This window comes from Rhodamnia argentea, chromosome 3 (genome assembly GCF_020921035.1).
Source record: "Rhodamnia argentea isolate NSW1041297 chromosome 3, ASM2092103v1, whole genome shotgun sequence".
Lineage (NCBI taxonomy): Eukaryota > Viridiplantae > Streptophyta > Magnoliopsida > Myrtales > Myrtaceae > Rhodamnia > Rhodamnia argentea.
In genome coordinates, this window is record NC_063152.1 from 26,270,145 (window position 1) to 26,283,297 (window position 13,153).

General features: G+C 36.8%; 1 protein-coding gene across 1 annotated transcript; it reads left to right on the forward strand.

Moving 5' to 3' along the window:
• Positions 1-297: 297 nt before the first annotated feature.
• On the forward strand, positions 298-923 carry LOC125314423 (putative defensin-like protein 244). Its single transcript, XM_048276612.1, has 2 exons — positions 298-418; positions 672-923. The coding sequence occupies exons 1-2, from the start codon at positions 349-351 to the stop codon at positions 881-883; spliced, it is 282 nt and encodes a 93-aa protein (XP_048132569.1). The 5' UTR covers positions 298-348; the 3' UTR covers positions 884-923.
• Positions 924-13,153: the final 12,230 nt, after the last annotated feature.

Consider the following 13,153-nt stretch of genomic DNA (forward strand, 5'->3'; position numbering starts at 1 on the left):
AAAAGGGGAGAAACCAAGAGAGCAAGAGACAGATTCTCATGCATGGCAGGGCAAAAGAGAAAAGAGTTCATCTCAGGCCGAACAGGGTCGCTCGCGTCTCAAATGAATCCACCTTCCCATAAGAAAGCATCGTCTGGAATATTAACAAACAGATAAGGAAACAAACGCTTGCCTTTCATAAAAATATTCTGTCTGACCATCATGCTTTTAATTGCCATAAATTGTCACGTGAGCCCTTTATACATAGCTGTCTTGCTTCGCAAGCGTTGCAGAATTCTGGGGCAAATTGTCACGATAACTCTGCATACGATATCACAGGAGGGAAGGCTCCAGAAAAGAAGAAGCATCATGAGGAAGTCCGTACTGCTTTCTGTGCTCGCACTTGTTCTTGTCTCGAATCTGGCTGATCTCTCAAGAGGTAGATATATCCTTGTCCTAATATTATGTTCCTCTCGTGTTTTCACTATCCCACGTTTTGGGACAAAAAAAAAAGAAAGGATAACATCCTCTTTCCCGATCTTGCGAAACGATAGCCCGTTGTAAGCACACGGAAGAAAAGAATAATTCTCTCGACGCTCAGCGGCTCGGGACGGGGAATTCTCTTGCGATTGCGACAGAATCTCTGCAACTTGTTTTTTTTTTTTTAATCTTTCCTTGTTCGATGTTTTCAGGAGATCTTAAGTTCTGCCGGAAAGAGAAGACATACGACGGCGCGTGCGGAGATGACGGGAGCTTTCAGTGTGCTCTCAAGTTCTTGAACGACTTTGGGGCCCGCGCGATGCCGCAGAAGTGCATATGTACAACACAGAGAACCAGCCAGCAGCTTTGCAATTGCCTGGTGGTTTGCCGTGAAGAAGATGTACCAGCCAAACCCAATGCTTAGTTGTCTATTGCCATTTATTTCTAGGTGCAAATGTTTTTGCACCAACTTAGTGAGATCGATCAATGCTTAATAAGAGTTTGATTAGTGTCGGGAAAAAAGTCTTTTTTTTATAACATTTCATTCATTTTCACACAAAGCGGTCCAATTGCAAATCAAAATACGAAACAACTTCAAAATAAAATAAACTCTAGATAACAAGATGAATCACCAAAACAAGGTCAAGATAATAAAATGAAGCATCATAACAAGGTTAGAGGTCACATACTCAAAGAGTAGATCTTTGACTTCTTCAAATCAAAATTGGCGGCCAATCATCAAATCGTCTTCGACAATAAGCACAAACCGAGATCTTCATATATTGTCAGTGCTTTGCCGTTTGGTAGTGCCTGCCTAGGTTTGGCATCCACAACCATCGTCGATCTTCAAAAATGAACTTGTACACCAATGAAGCTTGAGGGAAACGAAACCCCAAAATCATGCCCACAAAATATCCCAAATTTAGACTAGATTAGGTCAGAAGCCTTCTCCCAATGTGAAATGGAAGCATCTAGATCTAAACTAGATAGAAGAGGAGAGAGAAGGGAAGGGAGGGTGAGATCCAGCTCAAACCCTCTCTCTAGGTTGAAAAAGAAAATTGTGTGAAGATGAGAGGGAGGGGAGAGAACCCGATCGTCTTGTTGGAGGAGGGAGATTTAGAGTTAGGAACGAAGTTGGCTAGTCAAATTTTACATAGTAGTTGGTGAATTGAAGATGTGGAAAAGAAAGGCAAATAAAGATTGAAATAAGATAAGAGAATTCCTTTTTAGATAAGAGAAGTTGGTGCGTTAAAAAAACAAGGTCACTTTCTCAAATTAGAGATATTAATGCAAAACTATTGTTAATTTAACTTGAGAAAAGTTATTAATCAATCTAATTGAAGATTGTGAATTTTGTAGAAAAAAAAAGGTTTGTTATTATGAAAAGTTGGTTTGTAATGCAAATAAAAATGGTAACTATGGAGAAAATCTAGGGAACAATATAAAAGTAATCAGCGACTAAGTCAGAGAAAAGTTGGTAAATGTCAGGGATTCCATGTGATAGTTTATCAATCTAAGCCATTGGTGAAAAGGCAAATTAATATTCAAAGATAAGAGAAATTATGTTCTTGTCATATAAGAGAAGTTGGTAATTAAAAAAAAAAAAAAGGAGTGATGCTAGCATAACGGCACCGTTTGATAGAATTTCTAACGGAGCTGTTGACACCACATATTTCTTTTCCCAAAGATGGCCAACCGGGAGTATATTTCATTTTTTTCAAACAGGCACAACTTTTCTTTCCTTTGTACTCATCGTTTCCTTTCTTTTTTCCTTTGTATCTTATTTCATCTCTTATAGGATTGCATGCTTTTCTTCAGGTTGATGAAAATATCTTGCACATCAAATACTGAATTTATTCAACTGAAATTCAGAAATATAGTAATTTGGAATAACACTATGACTTATTGTAAAACGTAAAAACGCCGTGATAAAATGGATGGCTTGATATAATAACTTAATATCGTAATCGCTATCGAGATGCATCATCATTTATATCTTCTTATGTCTCACCCAATTAACTGACCCAGACAAGATATGATTGATAGACGGGTCGGGTATTGGTCCGAAAGCTCTTGTTTAGAGCTGCAATGAATACTAAATTTCCTCCGTAGAAATAACCGAGCAGGAGTGAGCCCAACAAGACAGGCCAAACCTAAAAAGTCGTTTACAGATCACACATTTGCACTTAGGACTTGGGTGCTTCGTCAAACCCATGATTAGGTTGTAATCCAAATACAAGATAACGCAAAAGTTATAATATCCTATTTTATGCCTTGTGCAAAGTAAATAATTTTGTTCCACAATTGGAGTTTACAATATCTTTTTAATTCCCACCAAGTGGGATTCTTTTTCCTACTTTATTTGTTAATTTCCTTTTACAGTAACTAGATATTTTTGTCAATTGAGAGCAAAAACAGGCCAAACCAGGTTTCAGGTTTTCTTGAAGAAATATGTGGCTGAGGGAGGGTCATTACCCTCACCGCAGGATAGGGCCGGTCACTTGATCTTTCTCAAAAATAAGCAAAAAAAACCACAAAAAGCCCCAAACCATGCCTATTGTAACACATTTAACCTAAACTTATTTTAATGACACTAAACACTTCAAATTTGTATATGTGTAGCACATTTACTCTAAACTTTTTCATGCGGCCCCAAAAATCCAAATTTGTACCAGTGTGGCACATTTATCCTCCGCCAAGATTCTATTAACGCTTATGTGGCTATCTACATGAACAATGGTAATTTCTAAAAGTTTTGGTAAATGTAGAATTTTAAATTTTAAATAAAAATAAAAAATTGATACACGATATCAAAAGTTAGTAATTTAAGAATACACAAAATAAACAAATAACTTAAATTAGAGTTGGTATTTAAGAACTAGTTGATAATTTAACCGAAGAAAATCCTATAAGTCACTCAAATAAATGTTGGCAATTCCATCTAATAGTTGGTAAATTTAAGCATTGGTAAGAAGGGCAAAATAAAAGTTAGTAAAAGATAAGAGAAGTTAATAACTTAAAAAAGAAAACCAAATAAACAGCGCCAACTTATTCAAATAAGAATTGGTAATAGAAAAGTAGTGGATAATTTATTCGAAAAAAGTGGTAATCACTCTAATTAAGGATGATAATTTCTAAAAAGAGTTGATAAATTAAAAGAGGCGATGAAAAGACAAATAAAAGTTGTTGACTAAATAGAAAAGTGCTAAATTTAAAAGAAACCGCATAAATGTAGCTAAGCAATTCAAATTAGAGTTATTAGTTAGTAACCTAAAGGGATAAAAGTTAGGAAACAATACCAAAAAAGTCATAGTCTATTACATTGGTGCCAATTCAATATTAAATCTTTCAATTAGACCAATTTAGTCATAAACATTTTGCATTTGTATCAATTCGATTTATTCTGTCAATTTTGGCCAAAAATCATTGTCATGGACACCAACCATCCTACATAGATACAACCAACACTAACATTGTCAAATTTTACTAATTCTTAATATTTCTCTGATTTTTTTTCCTTTCCTTTTCTTTTCTTTTACATTGTCACTAGTGAGGTTTGCGGCCTTCCTAGGCCATTGCCAAATCTGGTGAGGGCTCGATCCTCATGAGGGACGCGACCTTTGCATCGCCAAAATGAAAATTAAAGAAAAAAGTAAGAAAAAATAATCAAAATTCATAAAAGGCCAACAATAATTTGTAAAATGTGTCTATGTCAGTATCGGTCATACTATGTAAGACGACTAGGGGTGAGCATGGTTCTAGAGTAGAATTAGGAACTCGAGAACCGAATCGATGGGAACTGGTCCGATTTAAAGTTTCAAATATGTAAGATAGATTCTAGGTTCCAAAAATTAGGAAACCGATTCCGATGAGCAGAACCGGAACTTTGAACCTAGAACAAATCTTTGCAATTTTTTTATTCTATGTTTTCACGCGATCCTAAGGTATTCTACGGCGTCCGATGATGAGTTTTAATCTGGAACCACTAGCTTAAGCTTCAATTACCTGCAACATTCATGGCATAGACTTTTACTTTGTTAGTTTCATATTCTTCTCATATCTAGATATGAGTTGTGGAAAGTAGATTGTAGTAACAAATGATAGTAATTAGAGGTGATGATTCACTACAATTGTTCAATTAAGAATATATGTAGAACCTGGCTAGACCCCGAAACCTATGACGGGGTAGGTTCCAAGTTTCAAAATTTGAAAATTCGGTTCCAACGGATAGGTTCTAAGTTTTAGGTGGAACTCGGACCGACCTTAGAACTGCTCACCCCTAAGAATAGTCGGCGTCCATATCAATTATTTCTAATCAAAATTGGCTGGATGAACTAAATTGGTACAAACGAAAAAGGTTTAGTACTAAATTAATCCAATTAGAAAGTTTACGACTAAGTCGATACCAATACCATAGATTTAGCACTACTTTGGTATTTTTCCCTTGGAAGTTTATAAGTAAATTCATGGGAGTGTTAATAAATTTAAAAGTTGGTAAAATGTTGATAAAAGTCAATATTAAAAGAAAAATAAAGAGGCGTCGATAAGCAATTAAAATGATATTAGGAAACAAAGGTCATTTTAAAGTCCCATGAAAGTACTAGTAAATTACAAAAAGTTATGGTGAAATCATATGGCTAGTATATTTTCTTAAGCCAATAGCTTTTGACACCTACCAACTCTTTCAAAATCTACCAATACGGAAAAGAAAATCCATTGCAACACAACAATAGAATCCTTCGCCCCGTCCCGTATTGCTTTTCGGGATGCTCACAATATCTGTACAAATGCTTGGAGTCGCCGCATATGATTCTGTAATGCTTTGTCATGGGATCCATATTACTCAAATAAAGCCAGTGATGCTTTGAAACTTGATTGCAAGCCTGAATTTAATGAATTTGTCAGCATCTTCATCCACATCTCTGCATTTTTGGAGAAGCTAGAATTGGTTGCCCTCTTGGACTTCAACTCCTATCTTAAGTACTTGAGAGTTGAGACTAGATGAGGAACCCGAGTGCGATAAATTTCAGCAAATATATGATCAACTTTGCCCCACGCCTGGTCATGCTGAACAGAGGTATAAACTAACAGTTTTCGATATCTCTCTGTTCTTGTTTTATTTCGACAACAGGGTGGCTGGAGAACACCACATTCCGGCGACCCAGATAGCGGGCAAGCAGTTTTGGTGAACGGAGGTTTGGAGGAGCTGAGTATGGCTTCTTCCACTGCAGCTTCTCTGAAGCTCAACAGCTACCTCAGTAGATCATCAAGACCCTGTTTTTCAATCTTGTCCCTTTTCTGGTGCGGGGTACTCCGGACACGTCCCCGCAAGGAGGATTAGCTGGGCATCGTCTCGCCACCTCAAGAAGGCTCAATGTGCAACTCCGATCAGAATGAATTCTCGGGTAATTTTCGATTGTGTCAAAGGGACATCGGAGCTGTCGGTCTCCACTGATTCATCTCAAAGTGCCTATACTCCTGATGGTATGATTATAGGGATTTGAGGATTTACTCTGGTGCGCTCTTGGTTTTGTGATCAGGGACTAGTATTTGTTTGCATTGTATGTCTGTCTTTTGTTTTGCTGCAACGTATCCTCAAATTTCCCAGTGATTGTCCTAACTACGGTCCGATGTTCTTCATCCGCTCAATTTGTTTTGCTAACGGTGTGTCATGAAAACTTTTTGGGAACTATAGACGCAAAGCAGTGCAAGCCTCGGGAACCATTGGCGGGATACACTGGCATTATCCTTGGTATGTTAAGCCATTCATCTAGGTGATTGTCAGCTATGAACATTGAAACTTAAGCTTATTATGAGAAATCCAATCCTGTTTGTCATACTAATTGTGGCTTTCTTTGGGTACTTAAGTTAAATTTCTACTTCTGGTCGCCCTTAATCATCAGAGTTTTCATTTTTTTCTAATATAGGTACCTAGGTGGTAGAGAGCATAAGTGAAGAGAAAAATTATGTTTGCAATGCTTTGCTTTTGTTTTACTTTCATCAATTCTCTTTATGGTTTTGTTTTAGGGGCATTTTGAACTTATGATTTGCCTTCCTTTCGTAATGTATACATCTCTGAAGTTTTCTGTTATTCATTTGTATCATTTTTCCTAATATTTTACCCAAGAGAGAGTGGCGGCGCTCCTCATTGGCCGTGGAGGAAGGGAACATGCACTTTGCTTTGCATTGCAACAGTCTCCGTCATGTGATGCGGTCTTTTGTGCACCAGGAAATGCCGGCATTTCTGGTTCAGGAGATGCCGCTTGCATTCCAGATTGACGTTCTTGATAGTACAGCTGCTATTTCTTTTTCTTCTTTTTCTGAAGCAGCGGATCGGAATAGTTGTGTTTGGACCAGAGGCTTCTCTTGTTGCAGGTTTGGTAATTTCCTTGTTCTGTCATATAGCACTAGCTTTTCCGCCATTTGGTTTACCAGACTTATCATCGAACAAAAAACATGTTACCCTGGAAGCAATATCGATTATGATATGCCGAATACCACTGGATGCTGGTGACCGCTACATGGAACAACTAAGGAATCGGCATCTTGCCATTTGCTGAATTATCCATATCTGTCGCTTGCTTCTTGACTCCAGAGTTCCAATATTTAGTCATGCGGCCTATCATTTCCCCCTAATGTTAACACGATGGCAGCTGATGGTTGCAAGCTTGTTGGCATTCTCTATGCTGGACTCATGATAGAGAAGAAACCTAGGATGCCTAAACTAATCGAGTAAAATGTGCATTTAGGAGATCCGGAATGCCAGGTGTTTCTATACATCTTTTAATGGCACATATTTATGAATCTGTGATGCTATCGAGAGTCAACCTTCAACAATAGTGGCCATCTTTGTATTGAAGTATCGAGTTCTGGCTGCTTCATGTGAATGCTTCAGTTTCAGTGATCACTGCCAGCTTGCAGGGGAGAGCTGCACAGACTGACATATAGGTATTGATATTTGGTTTGGCATCGGACATGGCGCAAGTGCTGCTGTCAGCTTGCAGGGCGAGGCTGCGCAGAGCAACACTGAATCGGTTGCCTGGATCTGCCATGGTGATTATAATGGCAAGGGCTATCCAGGGACCTATGGAACGAGGAGTGTGATCCGGAATCTTGAAGATGCGGGGCTCCTTTCTCCATCTGTTAGAATATTTCGTGCCGGAAATGTTTTCGTCTCAGATGGCAATATCGGCGCAGCTGGAGGTCGTGCGCCTGGCTCACTGCCATGGGGAGAAATTGGAAGAAGCACAGGAAATAGCTTACCAAGCAGTTGAAGCTAGCTATCTACTTGCCATGAGGATTCTGCCGGCGTGACATTGGGTGGAGAGCACTTCCGAAGAAGCAATCTGCAAAGAAAATTTAAGCTAATGTTGACTAGACAGGGCATGATATTGGATATGAATAGACCTGTCAAAATGGGTCATAAACTCATTTCTTAACTCGTATATTATAGATTAAGTTATTATGTGCATTAGCTATATTCAATAACTGAGTTTGAACATAATGTGTGTGTCATATAGATCGCAAATGGGACATAAATGGGTTTAAATTTACTTAAACAAACTCACCTTTATGACTCTTTTTATTCTCGAGTTGATTCTTGCTCTCACTCGATCTCGCGGTCACTCACTAGGCACTCTCACTTTAATTTGGGCATGAATTTTTCTAGATTAGATTAAATATAGAAGAGATTTATAAATACGAGTCGGGTCGATTACGGATTAGGTATGGGTCGAGTCGGATATGAGTCGTTAGATTTGCATTACAATAAATAGATCTATTTAGGTAGAACCCTTTATGATCCGACCCAACTTACCCATTTGATGGGTCTAAGTATCGGCATGGATGCTGCAACAGTCTATAAGGACATGCATCTCTCTTATGAGTATGGTGGGTCGGACTGGCGATCCTCATCGTGAAGGCAACCAACTGGTGGCTTTGCAATACCCGGAGAAGGATTATGTCCTATCTTATCCTATGGTGGTTGGGTATTTTTTTATTTTTTTTATTTTTTTTTTTTTGGGTCAGAGTGATTGGGTAGTTAACCCTCCATCTTCTTTGAAAGAGTTACTTGTATCAGGGAGGGAGAAAAGTCAACTTAATCTTGCACTCAATTTTTCAGAGAAAATTTCCTCAAAAAGCTTTAAACATATTACACTTTTATCAATTTAATTATAAACCTTTTAATTTTATCAATTGAATCGTAAATATTTTCACGTTTTATCAATTGACTTTATCAAACCGATTTTGATTGAAAATCAGTAATGTGGATGCCGGCCGTCTTACTTGGCACGACTAGCAGGACGGCAACACTAACGTAGAGCATTTTTAATAATATTTTAATGGTTTTCAAAAATTTGTTAATTTTTTTTATTTCTGCTATTTACCTCCTCCTCTTTTTTTACTATGGACAACAAGGGTCGCCGGCCACGGGTGAGGGCATTGTGGCCCATGCCAGCAACACTAAAGAGAAAAAATGAAGGAAAAGAGAAGAAAATAAATTAAAAGGAAAAATACAAAATGCATAATTTGAAGAAAATATTAAAACTGAAAAATTGTCCACGTCAACGCCGATCGTGTTAAATAGAATATCCAGTGTCCACGTCAACGATTTCCAAAAAAATTGGATGGATGGATGGCCTCAATTGGAAACACATTAAAAAGTTTAGGGCTAAATTGGCACAATTAATTATGACAAAAAAATTGGCACACTTAGAAGGCTTATGACTGAATTTTGTAAAATTGCAATAAATTTAGGGCGGACAATTTTCCAAGTAGTTTTTTAAAGTTGGTGACTCACTCTAAATTACGTTGGTAATCATTAAAAAGAGCTAGTAATTTATGGAATGATAAACAAGTCAAATAAAAGTTGATAACTCATTTAAAAAGTTAGTGAATCAAAAAAATAGTTATATGTTGATAAATAACTCAAATAAGAGTTGGTAACCCAAAATTAGTAGTAGATAACTTAATTGAAGAAAAATTGGTAAGTGACTCTTATTTAGATCGATAATTTCATGTAAGTATTAGTAGATTCAAAATATTGTGATGCAAATTAAAGTTTGAACCTTTGTAAGAAGGTTCTTAATTTGAAACTATCAAATATTTGGGAACGTCACAAAAATGTTGATAAGTTACCAATAGGTTATTTGAGAAAAAAGTCACTGATCAGTTATTGTACCAACACTTTTGACATTTACTAATATTTATTAAAATTTAGGATTAATATCATCAAAAATTTTAAATTTATATCCTTTTAACACATTTACTCGATTTTTTTTTTTTGTGACATCAAAAATCCCAAACTTATACAAGTATAACACATTTACCCTCCGTTATGTTTTTGTTAATGAGCACCGCTAAAAATTTTGTGTGGCGGCTGATGTGGATAACAGTGGACAATCAAAGCTGACATGGAAATTATATAGTTAAAGTAAAAGATAAGCGACCCCGTTTTAATTAGAAAAAGATCTGACATGGCTGTCTTTTCACTTTCTTATGTCCATTGCCCGAGCTCCCATGTTCATCTTCTTCCTTTCTGAATGGTATGTCGACAATTTACTCGACGATTTACAACGGTGACAATGGTGCTGAAGACAACGACAACAAAAGCATAGATGGTAACTAGTGGTGAGCAGTGGAGGACGTGCCGACGCCAGCGACCCCAAAACCGAGCCCTAGGTCGCGATTTCAGCAGTGATTCGAATTCTGATGGTGGCTACAAGCCTCCACCGGCGGCAATGAGATCAATGAGTGGCGGTGTGGGCTCGACAGATTTTGACAACGATTGAGGCGACTGTCCTCGGCATGCGCAGCTCAAACCACAACCATGCGACATCAGAAGATGAATGAACGTGAAGATTCTACTTAGCTGATCCTCCTCTCTTTTTTATAACTGAATGGATTATTATCATAACCAAGTGAAGCTCAAATCTATGTCTTTGGTCTTTCTTTCTTTTCCTTTGTTGTTTTTGGGAATCACACGGGATAGGGGAACTATCATCTGTCGGAATCGATTTTGGCTGGACTAAATGCGATTGTTTACCATATCTAATCAACTGTTATCAGCTCTTGAATGCGGGGATGTCAAGAATCAATTACTCGAGAATTTGGCGGTCCGTTATTTCCCAACAAACATGAACAAAGAACCATAAATTTTGCCCCAAATCAGACTTCAGCAATAGAGAGGGGGGGAAACGGAGGGAGCCATGTCAGATTTTCTTCTAATTAAAACAAGGCCGTTTCTCTTTCACTTAAACTATATAGTTTCCATGTCAGCTCCAGCTGTCCACCGTTATCCACATCAGCTGCCACTTAGGATTTCTGACAATGGTCATGGAGAAAAACATAACGGATGGTAAATGTGTCACACGGGTATAAGTTTGGGATTTTTGGTATCAACAAAAAAACAGTAGTAAATGTGTCACATTGTTACAAGTTTGGGATTTTTTACATCACAAAAAAGAATTTGAGATAAATGCGACATAGAAGATTTAGCTTAGAATTTTTGGTGGCATTAACCCTAAAATTTATCATTATAAAGAAATCCATTACTCGAAGGAATGGTAAAATTCCAATGGGGAACATTTGCTTTTTTCTGAATTTGACATGAAACCAATTACTTAGAAATGTACAAAAACAAAAAAGTTCTAAACATATTGTATTGGTACCAATTCAGTCTTAAACTTTTTAATTGGACTAATTTAGTCCTAAAATCTTTTTAAATTGATACCTGCAAGTCCATCCAATCAATTTAGATTGTAAATTGCTAACGTGTATACCGATCTTCCTACATGGCACAACAAATGCTGGTGTTAATATATTTTAATCATTTTTATGATTTCTTTTTCTTTTTCTCCTTTCATTTACTTCCATGGCATGTGCCATGGCTGGTGTGGGCTAGCATAGGCTTAGTGGGGCCTCATTAGGCAAGGGTAGGCAAGGACGAACCTCGGCGATTAGAAACTATAAAAATACTAAAAATTTTAGAAAATATTAACAACGTCCATGTCAACCCAACTTGTCTACATAAGACGACAGTACGTACGTCAATAATTTTCGACTTAAATTGGTCAAATAGACTCAATTGATACCAATGAGAAATGATTTAGGATTAAATTTGTCCAATTGAAAGATTTAGGACTGAATTGGTGCTAAGCAATAGATTTAAAAATTTTCTAGTGATTTTTTCCCTCAGAAAGAAGAAGTCTTGTAGTGGGAACATTTGATCCTTTTCGAATCAGCAGCTTCCACTTCCAAACATTTTCAAGACATAAATCACAGAGAAATGAAATGTTACGAAAAGAAGGTGGATAAATTACATCAAAGTCCTTCTAATTTTATTGATGCCGGAAAATCTCATTTTAAGTAACTAAAATTCCGATCTCATGAATTATCCTGTTAATCTCTCGAAAGATGACATAAATTCATCACCCAGCGTGAAATACAACACTACTTATGTAAAATTTTCAGCATATAAGACGAATAAAAAATGTTTAAGTTGCAAACCTAACAGATTTGTGGATATCCATCGTCGAAACAATATACCAGGATTGATTCTGCTTTAGCAAAAAGCATAAATCAAAGCAATGATATCCATCGCCGCATTGGCGAAATATTGTCTTCCAAGCAAAAGCATCTCAAAAAGAGTACGAGAGAGATCTCGAACCGAACTCAAGACCGTGAAATGAAGCTCGTATTTTAAGTAGCCATCTCACTACTTCTAAAAGTGGGATTTCAATCTCCTCTAAATACCATAAAACGTTTTTGGTCGCATATCACCAAATATAACAAAACTAACCATGTTTTTGAAAATAATTTCTCGAAAAGTATTTTTCTTTTTTATGAAGTTTTCTCCCATCTAAACGTGGCCTTACTCATACTTCCAACTCCACTTGAAATGTTTAAATGATTGCAGCTCGGTTCAAAAAGTTTTCTTTATGACATAATATAACAAACCAGGAAGCTCCACTTTCAATCGTTATGCCCCAACCATCATTGCTATTGTCTAAAAGAATGGCGCAAAAGGGATTGTTCCAACTGCCTTTTGTTTCTCATCATCCACTTTTTTCTTTGAGCAATTAGAATATTAATTTATGTTTAAGTGCTTTGGTAATCTTCCACCTTTTCAAACTCCCGAAGAGCGCCAGCCATCCTTTTCGGCACATATTCAAGTTTCGAATATCTTCTGCTATTTGTTTTTATTTCATGCATTATAAATTGATAGGTCTTCTTTGAACTTTCTAATGCTAAAATTTTATAGTCATACTAAATGATTATCTAACAGTAAATAAATAAACAAATAAAAATTTGTCAGCTGCCCTTTTTATATTCATGTCCCATGTCCATTAACAAAACTCCGTACCATCCACCATTAAGTGGTTAGCCTTTTAATTAATTGAAATCGAAATTAGCTTCTTTATAGGACAGACAGGGATAATCAAGCTTGATTTGCCATCAGAACATGTCCAGGAATCATGAGATCTCATGATAGCAGACACAATTTGTTCCACCTTGATTGGCCCAACTGGTTAGTTGCCTGTCTTGGTGGATTAAGACTGGAAATGACAATTAGCGAACATGTTTGAACAGTGCTAATCAATGATCCATAAAACTAATTAGTGCTAATTACATTAAGAAATTAGCCTTAAAAGATAATTTGTTTGTAATTAATTTTGTCGTTAAGCCATCCGGA

Coding starts and splice junctions, on each gene's coding strand:
- LOC125314423 (XM_048276612.1), top strand. CDS start 349: ATGAGGAAGTCCGTACTGCTTTCTGTGCTCGCACTTGTTCTTGTCTCG. Junction 419..671: donor TCTGGCTGATCTCTCAAGAG/GTAGATATATCC, acceptor CGATGTTTTCAG/GAGATCTTAAGTTCTGCCGG.